The sequence below is a fragment of the Dysidea avara genome, chromosome 6 (genome assembly GCF_963678975.1).
Source record: "Dysidea avara chromosome 6, odDysAvar1.4, whole genome shotgun sequence".
In the NCBI taxonomy this organism is placed as follows: Eukaryota; Metazoa; Porifera; class Demospongiae; order Dictyoceratida; family Dysideidae; genus Dysidea; species Dysidea avara.
The window spans coordinates 8,839,426-8,859,661 of NC_089277.1; the positions used below are offsets into that span (position 1 = coordinate 8,839,426).

A 20,236-nucleotide genomic window follows, 5' to 3' on the forward strand; every position below is an offset into this window, starting at 1 on the left:
CCAAGCTTCATTAATTATCGGCCAGTTCTCCCCAACATTTGTTCAACTTTCTTTTACACATCTGAAATGCAGCAGCGTATGTAGAGATCACGTCTGCTCTCTGGCTCAAAGCGTCTTCAAAGAGCCACCACGGCTGAGTTGTAGTTACTTTTCTCCGACAGTTTCAAACCTTCCTAGCCTTACCAACAAGTCTGACTTCAAGCCATAAATACTTTGCCTCGTCATTCCATTCATCGCCCCTAGTCGAAATGGCTTATCCATTCATCCCAGCTGTTATCCCCATTGAAGGCATCTGGAGTGTTAAGAGGTCTAGGAGTCCTGTGAAAAGTCACTATTTCATGGCCCTCTGTACCCTGCGAGCCCTGTTCTGAAGATATTTTGTTTCATTTTTGTACAAAAATTGTTGAAATTATATGTTTCTAAGTATTAATAATAGAAATTACTTTATCTCTAAGCTTCTGACATAGTCTGATTCACAAAAATGACTTAATTAAACCTACAGTGGAGAGTCAGTTGTCAATCTACCCAAATGAACACAATTAAATTTCAATCCAATTGAACTCTTGATATTACAGTAGCATTATGGTTGATGCTTTTGCTAGCCTATTATGCTTGAAATTATGCCAGCATAATTGGTGCAAGCCTAATTAGAGAGTAACAAACATATGTAATATAGCTCTGTAAATGAATGCTTGTTTAATTTTACACACTTACATATGAACACCCCTCACAACATGTTTAGTTTTGATAATCAATTGTCAACTGTATGAATTCCAGACACTTTTGTGTCCTAATAAAAAGATTTTTACTGCAGAGATGTACTGTGGAGATGACTGGAATAAGCTTGATTTACTTATAGTAAATACTACCCATAGAATGTACATAATATCATACCCACTCACAATTGTTCTACATTCAATCTCTGTATTATCACTATTACTCAGCAGCATTGTAACCACCATAGCATTCCCTTCCTGACTAGCTAAGTGCAGTGGAGTGAAGTTGTTCTATAGCAGAAAATATACACACTTTGATAAAATGTGATCCAAAACACACACACACACACACACACTATTAACTGCAAATATACAGTGGACCGTCAGTTACCTCATCACAAGATTATAACAAAATGTGGTCTATTTATCAACCAATGGTCCAAACACTCTAATAGAAAATATACCTCAGCAAATTAGCCAGTGAGATGTTTTACTTGTACTAAAAGATTTAAATACACATAACTGCATGTACATATTAATGCATGTATTGTTTAACCCTTGCAGGCCATAAAACGTTTGGGAAATGCGTTGATACAAGCATACAAGGTGGAGTGTCTTGACTCCTTTAGCCTCTAACTACACACTGATCAAAAGTCTATTCACAGAGCTCCTTAGGAAACTTTAAACAAACACTGTAACAGCAGCAGCTTATTTATTATGAAGCAATGACAAGGCACACATAAAGACACATGGAAGTGTTCATACAGTCCAACAAAACCAGCCCTCCACACCATCGGTATATTGACAGGTAGGAAGAAAACTCAATTATTATGCATGCATAGTTTAATGATCCCTTGTCAGAATGGAACTAACTTTATGGTGGAGTGTATGGCAATCCACATACCAAATTTGAAGGAAATTGCTGCAGCCAATCTTGAAATACGAACAACCAATGTTTCAGGGATTTTTCTTTACAATCTTCTTCTGCTTCTTTTCTTACTACAAACCACAAATGCGTAATGCAATTGAGCTTCTGAAATTTGGCATAGTTCTAAGTTGTTAGCACACATGCCAGCCATGATTTGATCAGCATTAAATGGAAATAATATAAACCATCTTCAAATTGTTCTAAAGTATGATGGTGGAAGCAAAATCTGTACAATAGAGAACGGTACAGTAAGTTTGTACTCATGGTATCTCTAGCAAATGTGATGTATTCTGGTAAGGTAAGGTCCACAATTTCATAAATAATTTTGTACATCATTTGAAATCTCAATATATTCCTGCAATAGTTTAAACTGCAGGTTGCATGAGATGCATGGCAGTGAATATATGTAAATTTGCATGTTGATCTCACTTAGGGTTGAGAGCTATGCATTATCATACAAACTTCCAAGATAGAGACTGTGCCCTCTCTGTACTATGGTCTAGCTGTATACTTTCCCCCACCGTCCTACTCAAACTACAGATTGGCCACGCAAGACTAGCTGCCACCTAGAAATATGAAACAGATGTTAAGCAAATACAAACTAACCTCAAATGATAAAATGACTTTCAACACATTTGCTCATTGAGTGGGTGTAGTTACCTATTATCAAAAAGGATCTGGCATGTTGTGAGGCTATCATGGCATCTAACAACATAAAACTGTATAACACTTGAATAACACACTAATGTGTTCTTTACTAGAAAATGTTGCTGTATCCATGTCCTATGAGCCTACGCAGTTGACACACGTGCCAGATCTGATCAGTGTTAAATGAGAATGTCACTTATCTCTGACTACCAGGAAAACTCCCACAGTTTGCCACTTCATCCAATACCTATAGGCCTTGTAGTTCCGCATACATTAATCCATTATTTACTTGTTTATTTTTAGTACTTGGTTGTATAATGATTACCATTTTAGAAGTTCTTTGACTGCTCTATTGCAGTTGCTGACTGTTCTATTAGAGTATATCGATCTTTTTTAGCAGAAGTGGTCAGCCATCCTTGACTAGTTCAATAGGTCTTCAAGCTAATTGGTTGGTAAATGTCTGATGGCCAACCGTTATAATCCGGATGCTCTGTCTATCTCTTAACCACATTATATGTGAATGGATCTGTGAAAACGGAACATAATCATGAATTCTTGATTATTAAATATTTATAATCTACTTAAGCAAGTGTATGCTTTGGAAAATTTTCAGCATCATATGCAAATAAATTTCAGAGTTACAGCGCTACAAAGTAGCAAAACAGAAAAATCTATTTGTATAGTAAGTATATTACAAGTGTTTACTAAAACAGTTGTAAATTATGAACACAGTGACATGGAGTTGAAACTTACACCATCATTTTAGCTGTGAATAGAGGAATTTATTGCTGGGTACATTTTTCCTTTCTTCACTACATACAAAAGCAAATTCAGTGAGGAATGATTAATAGCATACTATTGCTTCAACCAGATGTAAACAAATGCCCGTAACTTACGTATCCTTTTGTCTACTACAACGAAACAAGAAAGTTTTAACTCCTCTTTAGTAGGCGGATAAGATGATATCTAGGTTTTTATTATTAGACCCTTTCTTCGCTAAGAACAAAGCATTCAAAAATATTTTTTGTCACAGCTAAAGGGTAAACCGCTTGAAGGAATAGCTTGAAAATCAATCTGTGCATGGAGTAACCATTTTAGTTCAAACCTTGTGTGGTTTGAAAGAAATTATGCTAACAATCATGGAGTTGTAACAAAAATACCAATTATGTGTAAAAAATGTGCAATCAAGTTTTGTTAACAAAAAAGTATTACTCGTCACACTTACCAGGCAAACTAGTTAATGGAATGAGCTGAAAATAGGTGGATAGGTAGATTAATTATTTTAGAAAAATCTTTTAGTGGTTTACAAGTAATCAGTTTAAAAATTACTGAGTTATATTATGAAAGTCACTAGGAGTAACAAGCATGTGATTGAGATACTCTTAATAAAGCGTTGCCTTATTAGAACATTCAGCTACACAATAAGTCACTCTAATAGAGCGTTCAGCTGCAATTATGTAAGTCACCATATGGACAGTTCAAGTACAACCAAGTCACCCTACAGTGAATTCAGTTTTGTTACAAGTCGCCCTGTAGAGAGACCAGCTACAATGTAGAGAGATCAGCTACAATCAAATCATCGTGTAATGAGTTCAGCTACTAAAAGATCATCCACCCTGTAAAAATTTCAGCTATGAACAAGTCAGCCTGTAGAGAGATCAGATGTAATCTAGTCACCCTGCAGAGAGTACAACTACAAGTAAGTCACCCTGTAGACAGATCAGCTACAGTCAAGTCACCATACTAGAGAGTTAAGTACAACAAGTCGATGTTATGCTACTTCCAAAAATCAGGCACCCATGCAGTTAATACTATCCCATTCTAACTAAATATTTAATTAATCAACCATGTATATAATTTAGTTTATATTCATTATTAATTCACAAAGACAAAAGATAGGTTCACTATCAAATTAAGCTACCAACTCCTCTAAATAACACCATAAACTGCCATTTTTAAACATTTACATTTTGCGACTGTATAACAGGCCTTAGTTTAATTTTTAAGGTGCCGAGGACAAATGTCCTTACATATTCACAAATGTACAGACATAGAGTCAAATTGTACGGACATGAGCTAGAGGAGCATTTTGTATACACTGCTGGAATTGGAATAGGGAGTTTCCATTGAAAGTTTTGAGGTTAAACACAACCACATAGCTGCAACATGTCACCAGGCTGTGGTCTTTACAGCTGCTGGTGATAGCAGTACACAAAGGGGAGGTGGCATTGGTAAATCCTTAGGTTGGGAAAATGTAGTATCTCCTAGCAACCAAGTGACAGTTATTGTTAGCACTACAAACAAACATGTACACATCGGCTTTTATGGTACCACTATTGGTTTTGCAAGGACATGTGTATCCGCCCAAAACTAATTATGTGCAGACATTGTGCTATTTGTGCGGATTTTGTCCGTTGACCGCACGCTAATTTAAGGCCTGGTATAATCTTCAGGCAAGGAGATCTTAAACTCCATATACTCATGAGTGACCTCATGGATGCAAAAATTGAATCAACAAATTGATTCAAATTTTCATTCAGAAAGAAAAATTATATTTAGAATTTTCGTGTAAATGGATTTTTGATAGGAATTATCGATTGATTTTCAAAATGGCGATTTTGTTTTCCCGGTACAGGGTGAAACAAAGAATTTTCTGGATAACTAGGTACTTGAAAAGTACAAAATCACTTTGATCACTACAACTTTCAATGTTAAATTATGAAAAGTCCTTTAGATGCATGTATTCGTCTTTCAAAAGATGTAATAATGGCAGTTTTCAGTTTTCAGCAGCTTTCCAAGATTAAATGTGTACCTGTCTGATTAACAAATATTAACGAATAATGAATATTTCTTAGCGAACTAATAAAAAAATATTCATACTACAATATTTGCTTTGGCCTTACAGTGTCTCCCAAGCATTTACAGTTACCTTATTAATAAATTGACTGCCGGGGTATCACTACCAATTTGAGTGTCAAAACTTAAGTCACATGAGTAACTTGGAAGTATAAGTATATTCAACAATCATCATAATTTCATAATACCAATATCATACTCTATATCACAAACACTGCAACTCACTACATTCCGACAGTTGACATTGGCATTAGCAGTTAAGAGAGATGTGGCCACATCACTGTGGCCATGTCCTGCTGCAAGATGTAATGGTGTGAATGATTTCTAAAACAAAACAAAAACAACAATCAGTGATTTGAAGATATACATCATTGATCATCACATCAAATAATTGGATTTCTAATGTGAAATTGTTCAGGGAACATGATATATGTATGTACAGTATATATTATATGTCACAGTGGCAGCTTCGACTATGGCAAATCGTTTCACTAGACATGTGGTTAAGACTCTAATTAATTCACCACATGTGACTGTGTATGTGCATGACACGTCCCATTTACAAAATATTACAAAAAAAAACTTACAAGATTTGGGGGAAATATTAGTAGTGTAACCTAACACAATGTCACACGTGTATGCATAATTGTTCAGTAAATCAAATTCTAGATAGAGCATCTGCAATTACATTTTCCTTTCCACAAACATGCTGGATCTTCATATTGTATTCTTGAAATAATAAACTCCGTCTTAGCAGTCGCTGACTATTAGTTATTCATTTTATTGACAAAAACAAGGGTCGTGGTAGGTAAAAACAACAACAGGGAATACAGTGGTGTTTACATAAACATCAAAATGTTGAAGAGCAAGCAGTAAAGCTAAGGTCTCTTTCTCAATAGTCAAGTAGTTCTTTTGATGTTGGTCAAATTTCCAGTAGAAATAACACACAGGGTGTTCTATGCTGTTGGTATCACATTGCATTAGGACTGCTCCTTTGTCACTAGCATCAACCATCAAATAAAACTGTTGTAGGGAATCTGGAGCCTGAAGGACTGGCTTACAAGACAGCATCATTCTGATTCGCTGAAAAGCAGCTTGACAGTTTGCTGTCCACTGATAAACTTGCTGCTTCTTCAACAGGTTTGTAAGGGGGGAATAATAACAGAAAAGTTTTTTTACAAAATCGTTGATAAAATCCTACCTGCCTGCTGCCCGTTGGTTGGCAGTGGGTAGTTTAAAAGAGCCTTAATCTTGGCATCCACTGGCTTTATCTAGCCATTTCCATCAATGTGTCCTAGAAAAGTCACCTTTGCATAGCCAAACCCACTTTTGCTCAAATTAAAAGTCAAGTTTGCTTTAAGATAATCATCTAAACACAGCCTGTAGTCATATTAGATACTGTTTCCATAAGTCAGCATAAATTATAAGATCATCAATATATACACCACAACCATGTAGCCCATCTGCAATCCATTTGTTCCACATGGGGTACTTTGAGATAATAAGTCACTCTCTAGAGTTCCTTGGATGCACAAGGGCGGATCCAGGAGCTGGCAAGGGGGGGGGGGGCACAAACAGGGTAAGTTGTAGGTGGTGGGGAGAGCCGGATTCTCTGCATTTTTGAAGCAGCAAATAATCACCTCTTAGTAGTGTCTTACTGTTGATTTTTGCCATTTTGGCCTTTTCAGATGGTTGTGAAGTATAAAAGCTGTTGTAAAAGCTCTGAATGTTTCAAACAACAGCAACTCGATAATTATTTTTAGAGGCGCTTAGTACACACGAAGGTGCTGAGTGACTATTTTACAGCTAGTTTGACTTTGGTTCACTTTGGTTTCAGGTGAATTTGTCATAAATGCTAGTAAAATATTTGATGAGTTGATAAACTGATCTTGGCCTGACATAAAGTTTAGGAGCTATTTTAACCAGCATGGCTGGCTCCTCCACAAGGTGGGGGGGGGGGGGGGGAATTTGCCCCAAATTCCCCATCCTGGATCCGCCATTGATACATAAACATGAAATTGACAAAAAGAAAACTTCCTGACCACCTGGCAGACTCCTGTAAGTGCTCCAGCATTAATCGAATGGCTTCAGGTTCAAAGGTCCAGTCATGGATTTTTTCTCCTTTCTCCACCTTTTCAAACACACTTTCTTTAGCAACTTTAAACAGGCTGTAGGACAAGGTGTCCTACAGACCTTCGGCACTTGTGCTGTAAAGCCTTAATAAATAAATAAAAATCCTGTTAACCATTCTTTTAAAAGTTGTTGTAGCATTTTTTCATGCCGAATGGCATGACTCGATATTGGTATAAGCCATCCAGTGGCACAATTACTGACAATTCTTTTGCTCTATCAGTGAGGGTTACTTGCCAATACCCTTTAAAAGATCTAGTGTAGTTACAAATTTGGCCCTACCAATCTTATCAATGTAGTCCTCTATTCTTGGTAGTGGAAAAGAATGAGCTTTTGTGATAGTGTTCAATAACTTCAATTTCCTGAGGTCGATACAGAAACGGTAAGTTCCATCAGGTTTGGGCACTAAAATACATGGACTGCTTCATTTAGCACTGCTGGGCTCAATAATCTTATTTGTCAGCATGTATGCAATCTCCTTCTTTAAATGCTGTGACTTAAATGTATAATATCATCTTAGAGAGTCCGACATGCACATATCAATTACTGTCATCTAGTTGACATAAAAGGCATATGTGATACTGACTGTTTCCTCACACTGTAAATTTTGGAAGCATGAATTTACAGTGTAGAAGAGTCTCATGGTTGCAAAAACGGGTTGTAATCCAAGATGGCAGATGTTGCTATGGCAGCAGCTCACTTGCAAAGGGTCTATAGTGCTGTGATCATGCAGCTATGTAGTGGTTAGCATGTACGTATGCAATGGCTTTCTACAGACAATGTGGCATCATGTGGTGGCACCCACAAAAGGAACCATAAACTACAAAGACTAGCTTGTCAGAACATTCTCAAATGTAAGACTGGAGATAACAAGCTGTTGAAACAGAAGTAGAAAGAAATCTCTTGTAACCAACTTTTTAACACTGCAGCAAATAATTATAGTAGTTTACTGAGGCTACATATAAGCAACCCACAAATGTATACTAATCATGCCAAGGAAAAAAAACATTTCAGAACGAGCCTTTGTGCACAGGTTAAGCTTCCTAGCTTATTTGAACTTAATACAACAGATGTGATTACCAAGAATCTACCTTGCAAAAACAACCAAGCTATACAAATAGGGTGTGGCCTTCAAAAAGCCTGGGTGAGAAAAAGCTGTGAAATCAAAGGTGGCGGCCATGAAATGGCTGCAATGATGTTGATGATGATAAATTTTAATAATGCATTAATGAAATTTATTATCATCAATATCATTGCAGTCATTTCATGGCTGCCACCTTTGATTTCACAACTTTTTTCACCCAGGCTTTTTGAAAGCCGCATACGTTTTCTCAAAAAAAGGGATTATTTCTATTATGAACCACTACATATCATAGTTCACAGTGAAAACTCTGTTGCTATTAACTCACAATATCCACACATTCTATGTTGGCACGTAAAGATATCAATTTCTTCACTATTGTATCATGACCGTGTTCTGCAGCTGCATGTAGAGGTGTACGCCATAAATCCTAAAGAAACAATGCAAAATAGCAACAAACATAATAAGTTGATACTGTACATACAACTGCTATAAACCAGGCACCCAGTAGTGTTAAAAGGAGTGCAGCCATCAAACTGAAGTTACTTTGAAAAATATATATGTGACCTGGTCTGAGAAAACCGGTCTTATCGCCCATGTCAGCAGATTTGATCTTTCACCCAGGACACAAAGCTACATGAATAAACTATCTAATTCCACAATCAAAATCAGCTAGACTTAAGTGGTCTGGTTTTGCTGGCTGCTTTTTCCCAAGCCCAGTGGCGATCCGTACATGTGGTGTGGGGCCCCAATGGAGCTCTGGTCAGCCTGGGGATGATTGTATGTGGCTGTAAAGCTCTGTGGTGTTGAATAAGTACCTCTGCTGTGAATTTTCTTTCATTTTAGCCAGTTTTGAGACCCCAATGCCCCAAAACTTGGCCTAATTCATCCCTTGGCCTTCCTTTTCAATTTTTGAACACCATCTTTCCTGCCTTCCAGGGCCCCAGCCTCCCACTCAATTTGCAGCTCGCCTGATAGAGTCAACCTCGGTTTAAAAACTATCTAAAATGGCAGGAAACTTAGTTGTTGGCTACTTGCACAGTGGATGCTCTGGAAGGTATAGAATTGGTGTAAAATGTGTGAAAATTTGGTACACATAGCTTCAACCATTGGCGAGCTACAACACACTAAATATTTAAAACTGGCGTTTCTCCAATACTTTTAAATAGGCGATAAGCCCGGTTTTCCCAGACTGGGTCACATACAACTACAGATTTATAGCCAGATACTCCAGAACAGCTAACTTACCAATTTCAGCCATGAAAGACATCCAGAAGTAGTGCCAGCCACTTAGAACAGCCACAGCAGCCAGTTTATAACTTTGTATTATTGGGTGGATCATGTGATCTCACATGACACAGTTGTATGTGACCCAGTCTGAGAAAACCGGTCTTATCGCCCATGTCAGCAGATTTGATTTTTCACCCAGGACACAAAACTACATGAATAAACTATCTAATTCCACAATCAAAATCAGCTAGACTTGAGTGGTCTGGTTTTGCTGGCTGCTTTTCCCAAGCCCAGTGGTGATCCGTACATGTGGTGTGGGGCCTCAATGGAGCTTTGGTCAGCCTGGGGATGATTGTATGTGGCTGTACAGCTCTGTGGTGTTGAATAAGTACCTCTGCTGTGAATGTCCTTTCATTTTAGCCAGTTTTGAGACCTCAATGGCCCAAAACTTGGCCTAATTCATCCCTTGGCCTTCCTTTTCAATTTTGAATACCATCTTTCCCGCCTTCCAGGGCCCCCACCTCCCACCCAATTTGCAGCTTGCCTGATACAGTCAACCTCAGTTTAAAAACTATCTAAAATGGCGGGAAACTTAGTTGTTGGCTACTTGCACAGTGGATGGTATAGAATTGATGTAAAACATGTGAAACTTTGGTACACATAGCTTCAACCATTGGCGAGCTACAACACACTAAATGCTTAAAACCGGCATTTCTCCAATATTTTTAAATAGGCGATAAGCCCAGTTTTCCCAGACTGGGTCACATATGTGATATCAGAGGAAATTCTTGGCTGCAGTAATGTATTATTGAAGTCAAAGAATTTGTAATTCATTGGCCATTTTATAGTCCCCACCCTACGATATCACATTTCTTTCAATTTGGGGGGTAGGGGGCTGCACTCCTTTTTCACAGTTCGACTGGTTGCATTCAATTGTGTAATTGTATAAGCAAACCTCAAAGTTGTATTATAAACAGTTTTATGACTTCCTATCTATTTATCTTTGTTTCACTTTTCTACAGGTGAATAGCAGGCCCATAATACTGTTTCACGTTATTAACTATATTAAGTAATGTCATACGGGGGAGCTGATTTTTAAGTACCACAAACACTCTGATAGTAGAAGTAGAAAGTAAGCAACGATTAAAACCATGTGAAGCTAGTTAGTTTTGTTCCAGATTCTTGGAAAGGTAGAATATCTGACCATGAGATTACTGAGAAATCTGGGCTTATAGATCTCTTAGATAACATGATCATGGCTGATTGTGGTTTTGATATTCAGGAATCTGTGGCAAGCAAACAAAGTTTGGTGAATACTCCACCTCGGCTGGACCCACAAAAACAGATGTGTGCATTGGATGTTGAAAAGACATGGAGAATAGCTGAATTTTGTATTCACGTAGAGAGAGTATAATTGAAAGAGGTCGTCATTACAAAATTTTAAATCACAAGTTTCCGACAGTTATGAGTGGTTGAGTTAGTGATGTTAATTCTGTATGCATGTGTTAACAAATTTTGACAATGCATAACATGTAAATTTTTTTTGTTGTTACTTCAAGAGTAAACAAAACTTCTTAACAAATTTGTCAGCAATTTCATTAGATGTAAGAGTGACAGTGACAGTGCCATCAATGCTGTAAGGACACTTAATTTCTAGCAACCATAACAGCACATATCCACAGAAGTACACAACAGTTTTCCACCTGAAGACACTCTCAAATAGCACTTTTCAGGTAACAAATACAAACCAGTTGGCTCAAAAACAATGGTCTCATCATTCTTCCTTTGCTTTCTAAGTAGCACTGATGAGTAGAAGGCTCATTGTCTCTTCCCCAACGGATTTGTGGAGGCAAATTCTTCATTCATTCTCCATACTCCATAATTTCTTTCATCAGCCATCTTGGATTTGTAGAAGATGTCCTATGCAGTATATTCATGCAAACCTGGAACTTGTTATCCTTCCATTATGCAAAGCTAGCCAAAGTTTGTTCTCCACCTGGCCATGTGTTGCTATTTCAATGTACAATACTTCATCTGTTGAAAGTCTCACGGAATTCATGTAGTCAAAACATTCAGCATTCACATAGTAGTTACAATTTTAAAATTAGCTAGATAGCTACATATTTACATACCCTGATATGCAGTTGCGTATTTAGCTGAATAAACATCTCTGTTATCTACATTCAATGAGACAAACACTTCCAGAGAAAAATCACAACTAATGTACATAGCCATGAAAATAAATAATACCAAATGTAGAGGCCCTTCACTAGGAGGAAATTCATGTAGCCACACATTCTTCACAAAACTTTGCTGTAGACTAGGCAAACAACCAAATTTATAAAACTGAAAGTTGAAAAGAACACCCACGTCCTTGCACCAGCCTTTGACAGATTGAAATGGTGGTAAGCTTTGTCACACTTTCTTTACTTCTTCGGTAATATAACTAATCATAAGCTCTCTGTCATTCATCAATGGATCCCTAACAGCTCTCACCTTCCTCATAGCTGTAAGACAATCGATGACATCATGTTTACGAGAGGAATCTGTTAGCCTCACAGAAACATTCTTAGCCAGTGACTGCAATTCCTTTAGAATTTTCTTATTAAGTGAGTTTCAAAGCTTTGACAATTCATCTTCACTCAGCTTCTGCGCTCACATTAATAATAAAATCTCTTCACTGTTAACTTTGCTGTTAACTGCAGTGTCAACCACAGAAACCAGAGTAGCATTGACCACTGCCATTGCAGCATCCTTCTTGCCTACCAAACATGGCAGAATAGTTTTTGCCATGGCAACCATAAATTTTGGAAAAGGTCTATACAGGTTGGACTCTTTGCAACTGAATACTTCACAAGGAAATGTGTATGTAGCTGAAACTTCTACAAGAAGACCTGCAACATAGCTGTACTATTAGACTACATGGTTAATGGTTTGTAGTTGAATTCTCCACAGAGTGACTCTTAACCTAACCAAACCCTCTACAGAAAAAAAATTGCAGGGTGATTTGTTTCTAGCTGATTTCTCTCTTCAGGGTGATTTGTTTCTTCCTGATCTCTGCACAGAGTGATTTGTTTCTAACTGTCTACAGGGTGACTTGTTTCTAACCTATCTCTCTACAGGGTGATTTGTTCTAGCTGAGCTATCTACTGGGGGACTCATTTCTAGCTGAACTTTCTGGATACACAGTGATTTGTTTGTAGCTGATCTAGTTCTCTTCTGGGTGAATGGTTTTTAGCTGAACATTATACTGGGTAACTTGTTTCTAGCTGATCTTTCTACAGGGTGTTCTAGCCAATCTCTCTACAGAATGACTTGCAGGGTGACTTGTTTCTAGCTAATTTCTCTACACGGTGACTTTTTTCCAGCTGGTCTTTCTACAGAGTATTTGTTTCTAGCGCTAAGCTCTCTACAGGATGACTTGTTTCTAGATAAACTCTCTGCAGGTATTTTTTCTAGCTGATCTCTATATATGGGTTGATTTGTTTCTAGAAAAACTCTTTACAGAGTGATTTGTTTCCAGCTGATCTCTCTACATGGTGACTTGTCTAAAGGTGATTTGTTTATAGCTAAACTCTCTACAAGGTGACTTGTTTCCAGCTGAACTCCCTACAGGGTGACTTGATGTTGTTGAACTCTCTGCAGGGTGACTTATTTCTAGCTGATCTCTCTAAAAGGTTACTTGATCTCTCTAAAGGGTTACAGGTTTCTAGCTGATCTCTCTACAGAGTAATTTCTTTCTAGCTCAAGTCTCTACAGAATGACTTAATTGTTTCTAGCTGAAGGTGACTTGTTTTGAGATAAACCCTCTACAGGACGATTTGTTTCTAGTTGAACTCTCTATGAGGTGACTTGAAATGTAATTGAACACTCTACAGGGTGACTTGTTTCAGTTGATCTCTCTACAAGGTAATTTTTTTCTAGCTAAAAAGTCTTTACTTGATGACTTGTTTCTAGCTGAACTCTCCACAGGGTGACTTGGCTTTCTACAGGCTGACTTGTTTCTAGCTGAGGGTGGCTTGTTTCTATCTGATCTCTCTACAGGGTGAATTATTTGTAGCTGAGCTCACTACAGAGAGACTTCTAATGTAACTAAACTCTCTACATGGTGGCTGAATTGTACCTAAACTTGTTACAGGGTGAGTTTTTTGCAGTTAAACTCTATACATGTTGGTTTATAACAGAGTTAAATTCTCTACAAGACAAATGTTTTATAGCATAATTTAATTCTTAGCTGACTGCTCTATTAGAGTGACTATTCTATTAGAGTATCTCAATCTCACACTTGCTACACAAAGTTGGATTTCGTGTTTTAACTCTGTGGTTTTAAAGCTGATTCTTCTAAACCATTCAAGGGCTGTTATAAGATGATTAATCCATCTATACACTGATTTTCAAATCATTCCCCTGAGCGGTTTATCTGGTAGGCATGGCAAGTAATCATTCTTTATTAGCAAATCTCAATTGCATAATTATTACATGCTGTTGGTTTTTTTGCTGTATCGTCATGGTCATTAGATTGATTTTTTTTCTTCAAACAACAAAAGGTTGGATATTCAATAGTTAACCTACCCACGTACTGACTTTCAGCTTCTTCCCATGAGCGGTTTACCCTATAGGCGTAACAACATACAGGTGTTATTTTCATGAATAATCACTAGTAACTCCTTGATTGTTTATCGTATCCAAGTCAAACTTGATACCATGATACGCCTTTATACTCACCTACTGTGTGCCAACTTTCAAGGCAATCAGATATTGCATTCGTGTTTTATAGCAGCTTTTGTAAGTCAAAAAGAAGAAAAATTAAGAAGAAAAAATTAGGGATTCAACACCACCCAAAACTCGTGAATAAGATTCCAAATCTTACCAATTTTTTGCAACAATTCAAACTAAGATTCCAGATTACAAATTTCTAAATTTGCATAGCTAGCTACACATCTATTAACACTTTTATGCACTCATCTGGCTTCCAGACTAATTAGTCACTAGTGAGGTCAGAAATTTGCAGCTCATTTAATCATCAAACTGTGCATCCAGTGGAAGAAAACATTAACAAAGCGTAATGGATGCTTCACTTTTCAGATGATAATTAAAATAACTGGGGAACACGGCACCATTTCTTTCTTTTGGTATGCATGGATTGTAGAGGTGCTTTTCGAACAGTTCTTGATTCGAAATGCTGTGTAACAGGTTGAACATAGCTGACAATGAACCAAAATGGATAGTTCACTTTTCAGACGATAATTGATACCGCTTTGGCACACAGTGCCATTTCAGAAGCAGTATGTGTGGGTTCACCATTCATAATAAAATCATTGACAAACAAGTACACTGGAATTTTCAACTAGAGTAGGGACCATAGCACATCAATAAAAGTACTGAAACAAGTTGGAGTAGTGCACAATATTAAATCACAGTAAAACAATAAGTAGTATTATATCCCTACTGTGCATTTCCATTTTGGTATCTTGAGCACAGTAGGGATATAACACTTCTTATTGTTTTACTGTCTTTTAATATTGTGCACTACTCCAGCTTGTTTCAGTACTTTTATCAATGTGCAATGTCCCTACTCTAGTTGAGCATTCCAATTTTTGTGTACTTGTACTTTAGATAGATTATAACTTTCAACTAGCATAGTTTTACGTAATAAATTGGTCTTGTATATCAAAAGAATCGCCTACTAATGGAAAATAAAATGGCATTTGTTCCAAGCCCATAGCTTCAAATGCTGCAGAGTTACAGCTCTTTGTTTACTTTTTGTACACTAGGACGTACATGTATGATGGCAGTCTTTAACGTAAGTTTATATTTGGATGTACATGTACAATGCTGGTCCCCAAAGGGTTAATTAAATTAAAGGATGCTTTCCAAGGCGAATTTTTGGTATGCATTCTATTAAGATTTTTACAAAAAAAAGAGGACAATCCAGGGGTGGATCCAGAGTCTGGAAAGAGGGGGGGCACCTTGCTGAAAAAAAGTTGAAGAGCAAAAAAAAAGGTCACAACAATAATAGCTAGTTATCCTTTACCAAATATATTATATCACGTATGTTATGTAAAATAAAATCCTATTTATAGCTTCCTAAGTAAGCTACACTTCCCCATGAACACTGTGACTGCTTTATTAGAGTGATTGGTGATTGACTGCTCTATTAGAGTATCTCGATCTTATATACATTTTTTTAAGGGAGGGGGGGGGGGGGCACGTGCCCCCTGTGCCCCCCCCCTGGATCCGCCCCTGCAATCTGTATTACGAACCTACTATTGTGGTTCATGATATGAACTCTTGCTATAACTACATAATTTCGTATTTGGAACCCTACAATAACATGCCACATGACAACATTATCACATGTATACACACCAGACAATATTAAGATCTACACACCTCATGTATAATAGCATCCATATCAACTCCATCATTTGATAGTCTAGTAACTACCTCCATATCACCATCTATGATACTATTTCGTAATAGTTTACATTCTTCCTATATGGAAATAAATGAAAAAAAGTTAACACATTTACATGTCACTTGAATAGGTATACACCCTCACTACCCTGTAAAACTTTGAATATTGACCACAAAATTGGCACAAAAGAACACTGTATAGAGCTGCTATTCATTTATTAATTTCACAGCAAATAATATACAGTGTATACATATGCTGGTAAAGAAATAACCTGGCTCTAACAAAGAGCTTAGTAATGAAATCAAACATTTCATAAATCGCCTTATTATTGAGGTGGTATATACCATACAAAACTGGCTTCTGAAAAGTTCATATTAAACTATGTAGATGGTAAATTGAATTCTCTAAATATGACAAATAGAAGAAGTTGCATTAGGGATAAAAGAATAAAGTGAAACAAGAGAGGTGCAGATATACTTATGGACAAATAATCCCTAATTCAGTATTTCTCTACTTTTCATTCTTTGATCCTTAAAATTCTAATTTTCCTTATACTTGATTGTTTTTTTTATAACATAGCTATGACTAATGAATGAGCACATACTGCATCAAAAGAAAGAATGACATCAGGCATGCCATAAAATTAATTTTGTGTCTGAATGCGCACCCCAACAATTAATTACTAATAGGTGCAGTGGCCATTGTGCTTGTTCCACCTGTTACACAACAGTACAATTGAAGAACAGTATGAGAAGCATCTCTGCAACCACTATGGAAAACACAGACAATAAGCATAACAATGCCATAGGGAAACCATATCATGCTACCGTAAGTTGATATCTTGTGCTGTCAGTGAAAAGAGCTGGGACACAAAGGAGGACAAAGGTAAGTCCATGATATGTGTATTGTACGTATGTGCCATGGTTGGCAAAAAGATAGGTCTCAGGACGAAGTGATGTTGAACAGTGCAAAAATCAAGCCTGCATCCTTATGTGCTGCCACATTATGGTTTGCTGAAGGCATCAGTTAGTTAGTTAATGGCTAGTCAGTTTGTAGAAAACTCAGTTTTTAAATTTCCATAGAAACTTTTTGAAAAGATTTAGGTCATTCTGAAGGCATTTTTGGACTTGGTTATGCTTAACCAATACTGCCAAGCTGTTTTGAAGCCTGTTTGTTACGTGATTTTGAAGGGAGAAAAAGTCCGAAACATCATGATCCCTAACATACAGTGCTGTGATAAGGCCTAAAATGATATGCAGGTAGGGACCACCCAATTATGCTGGCATAATTATGAACATAATAGGTGCCTGAAAGCATTGAGCATAATGCTAGCATAATAGGAAGAATATTTGAGCCATACTACAAATCCTTGATAGTCAAAGTACATCTCACAGAAAAAGATCAATATACTCTAATAGAACAGTCAATAACTTCAATAGAACAATCAGGCAGCTAACTGTTCTATTAGAGTATATCGATCTTCTCTGTCACATGTATTTTGAAGAGCACAGATGTGCTTCAACCACTTATTATGTGCCCATAACTGCAAATTTATTAGCAAACCATAAGAAATGAGGTATAAAGTTTGAGCACAATTTGAGCATAATAGGCTGGTCCCTATATACAGGCACTACTAGTCAAGTAGTCACAACATGCTGTCTACTGTGGAGCATGCCCAGGTAATCTCTGAACACATAAATGTAGAAGTAAGGGGGTAGAGTACTACTAGTGAGCCACAAAGATGATCCTCTGGTAAAGAAAGTGCACTGTAATGCAATCGGGGTGATATCGCAAGCCCAATAAGTGCACACAAATTGTAGACTTATTCAGCCCAGAGGGAGATAGCGTAAATGACAGAACTGTCAAGCAGCTAGCCAGCCTCTCAAACACATGTACATCAGTAGATGATGTTGTGGCTGCGATTAGTAGGCTGGGTAGGGGTAGTCTGTTTATACCCCACAGGCATAAGAAATTTTCTAGCGTACCTATCAGACTGTAACTATCTGGGAATGGAATACAAGGTATTTATTAAATGTCTACATTGATGCATATCTCCCAATCATTCACTGTATTGGCTGACACTGTTAAATAGGTCATGCATGATCATGATACAAGAAGGTGTAAGGTAGATATTACATATACATAATTGACATTATAACAATTGGGGATCTAGGCTCAGAGGAATAAAGGAACCATGGAGAAAATATGTCACAATCTGGGTATACCAACTGAGAAGAAGACAGAAGGTCCAGCAACACGCATTACTTTTTCAACTGGATATGGTTTCCATGGAGATGCATTTGCCTGCTGCAAAGCTGAACCAGCTAAGAGGAGGTGGAGGGGACACGCATCAGTGAAGAAGAGTCCCCAGAGTCCTTGATTGGTTTTCTATCATATGCTTGCTAGCAGAACCTTCTAGGGGTGCGTAATCTCTGCATCAGAACAAGTTGAAGAGAAAGACTACTTTGTGAGATGTAATTAAGCTGACGTGAAATGATGGCATAATTCAGTACAACATGAAATGGTGTGTACATGTTGCTAAAAGTAACTCATCTTTTCATTGACCACAGGTGCCTCAGGGTTCTGAGGCTTCTCCAGTCATGAAGGTTTTCGATGAGGTGGAAACCCAGAGCACTGCCAGTACACATCACTGTCCAGGTGTTAATACCTGTTACCATTGCAGCTGGCAGGTCAGACAGTGCTAGTGTGGTGCAACAATAAAGCCGTCACCAACATCATTAATACAAGGACAGACTTAGAGGCACTGCACCTAATGAGGTCCCTGGCATTCATTAAAACTAAGCGTGAGTTCTACCTTTTTGCCACAAGGGTATGAGGCTATGGCTTGCAACACTTTAGTGCCCTAGGCACTTGCTCCAGTCATGCCATGGAGCTGATGTTGACATTGTCCAATTGATGCTCTGAATGAATTGAAGGTGCCTAAGGGTCTACCATTGGAAAATTTGAAAAAGGGCCAAGTTCTGTACCTCTCTGGATAACACTACTGCCTATTGGGCAGAACACCTTCTGGGTTTGACCTATGAAGCACATCTACACTGTACTCCAAGATAGAAACGATCTATCTTTAATGCTTTGATATGGACTTTCAGAAGTTTACGGATACATCTCCAAAACTGAGGTGTCATTGATGAAACTGTAATTTTACAAGACTGCTTTAGAAAACTGTTCTGTAGCTACTAGGCTGCTGTGTTTGCTTCCTGGGCGGTTCTGCTCTGGATTTGAACTTTGGATACTTTCCATTGTTGATGGGTCTGACTTTCGCCTTCAGAACGTTTCAGGGCTTCACTCTCTGCAGCTTCAAAAGTAGTTGCTAACTGAATCAAATCATCCAGAGACTTGCTGTGGTCCTCTGCAGACAAGTGTCAGTTACATGGGGCATGTTATTGATGAGGACGGAATTTGTCCAATGACAGACAAGATTGAAGCCATTCAGAACATGCCACTACCCCATGATCAGGAGGAGCTCAGGTCATTCCTAGGAATAGTGAATTATTATGACAGATTTTTACCTGGCCTAGCTACCAAGTGTGCTCCCCTTCATGAATTGTTACACAAGGATAAGAAGTGGTACTGGAGCCGTAAACACACCAATGTAGTTGACCAGATCAAAGAGGCTCTGACATAATCAGATTCCTTAACTCACTGTGATCCCAAATTGCAATTAACTTTAACTTGTGATCCTAGCCCAGTTGGAATGGGTGCCGTCCTCTCACACACCCTTCCGGATGACCGATAGCACATGCTTCTCGTAAGTTGACCAAGGCTGAGCAAAATTAAGCTCAAATCCAGAAAGAAGCACTGGGAATAGTGTATGGTGTTTGGAAGTTTAGGCAGTATCTGCTGGGTAGAAAGTTATACACTGACCACAAATCATTGTTAACTATTTTCCACGAATTCCTGAGATTGCTGTCAGCAGATTACCCTAGATCAAATGGGAAAGTAGAGGGACTTGTCGAAACTTTTAAGAACAGTGTTGAGAAAACTAATCCTACTTCAAGAAAAGAAGTTCAAGATTGTGTTACAAATTTCCTTGCAAGATAGAGAGTTACATCTTATTCAGTGACGAGTCAGACACCTTCAAAACTGTTGAATGGACGACAATTACGAACACTTTTAGATCTCCTCCATCCTCATGATCAGTTACAACGAGCTAAACTGAGACAGGAAGACTTTACTTGACGCCGTCATGCAAACCAGTTGAAAACCAG

At 37.8% G+C, this 20,236-nt stretch overlaps 1 protein-coding gene across 3 annotated transcripts in view; it reads right to left on the reverse strand.

Annotated features, from left to right (window-relative positions):
- The window catches only part of LOC136257909 (uncharacterized), a 50,255-nt gene that overhangs the window by 26,519 nt on the left and 3,500 nt on the right, over positions 1-20,236 (reverse strand). For 2 of the 3 annotated variants that reach the window (XM_066051228.1, XM_066051229.1), the window contains exons 2-5: positions 15,983-16,084; positions 8,688-8,789; positions 5,374-5,472; positions 903-1,007 (exon numbers count right to left, since the gene is read on the reverse strand). In XM_066051228.1, coding sequence (XP_065907300.1) covers positions 903-1,007; positions 5,374-5,472; positions 8,688-8,789; positions 15,983-16,084 — 408 coding nt within the window. Of the gene's footprint in view, positions 1-902; positions 1,008-2,073; positions 2,305-5,373; positions 5,473-8,687; positions 8,790-15,982; positions 16,085-20,236 lie in introns of those variants that run through there. The other variant, XM_066051230.1, reaches the window with a different exon arrangement.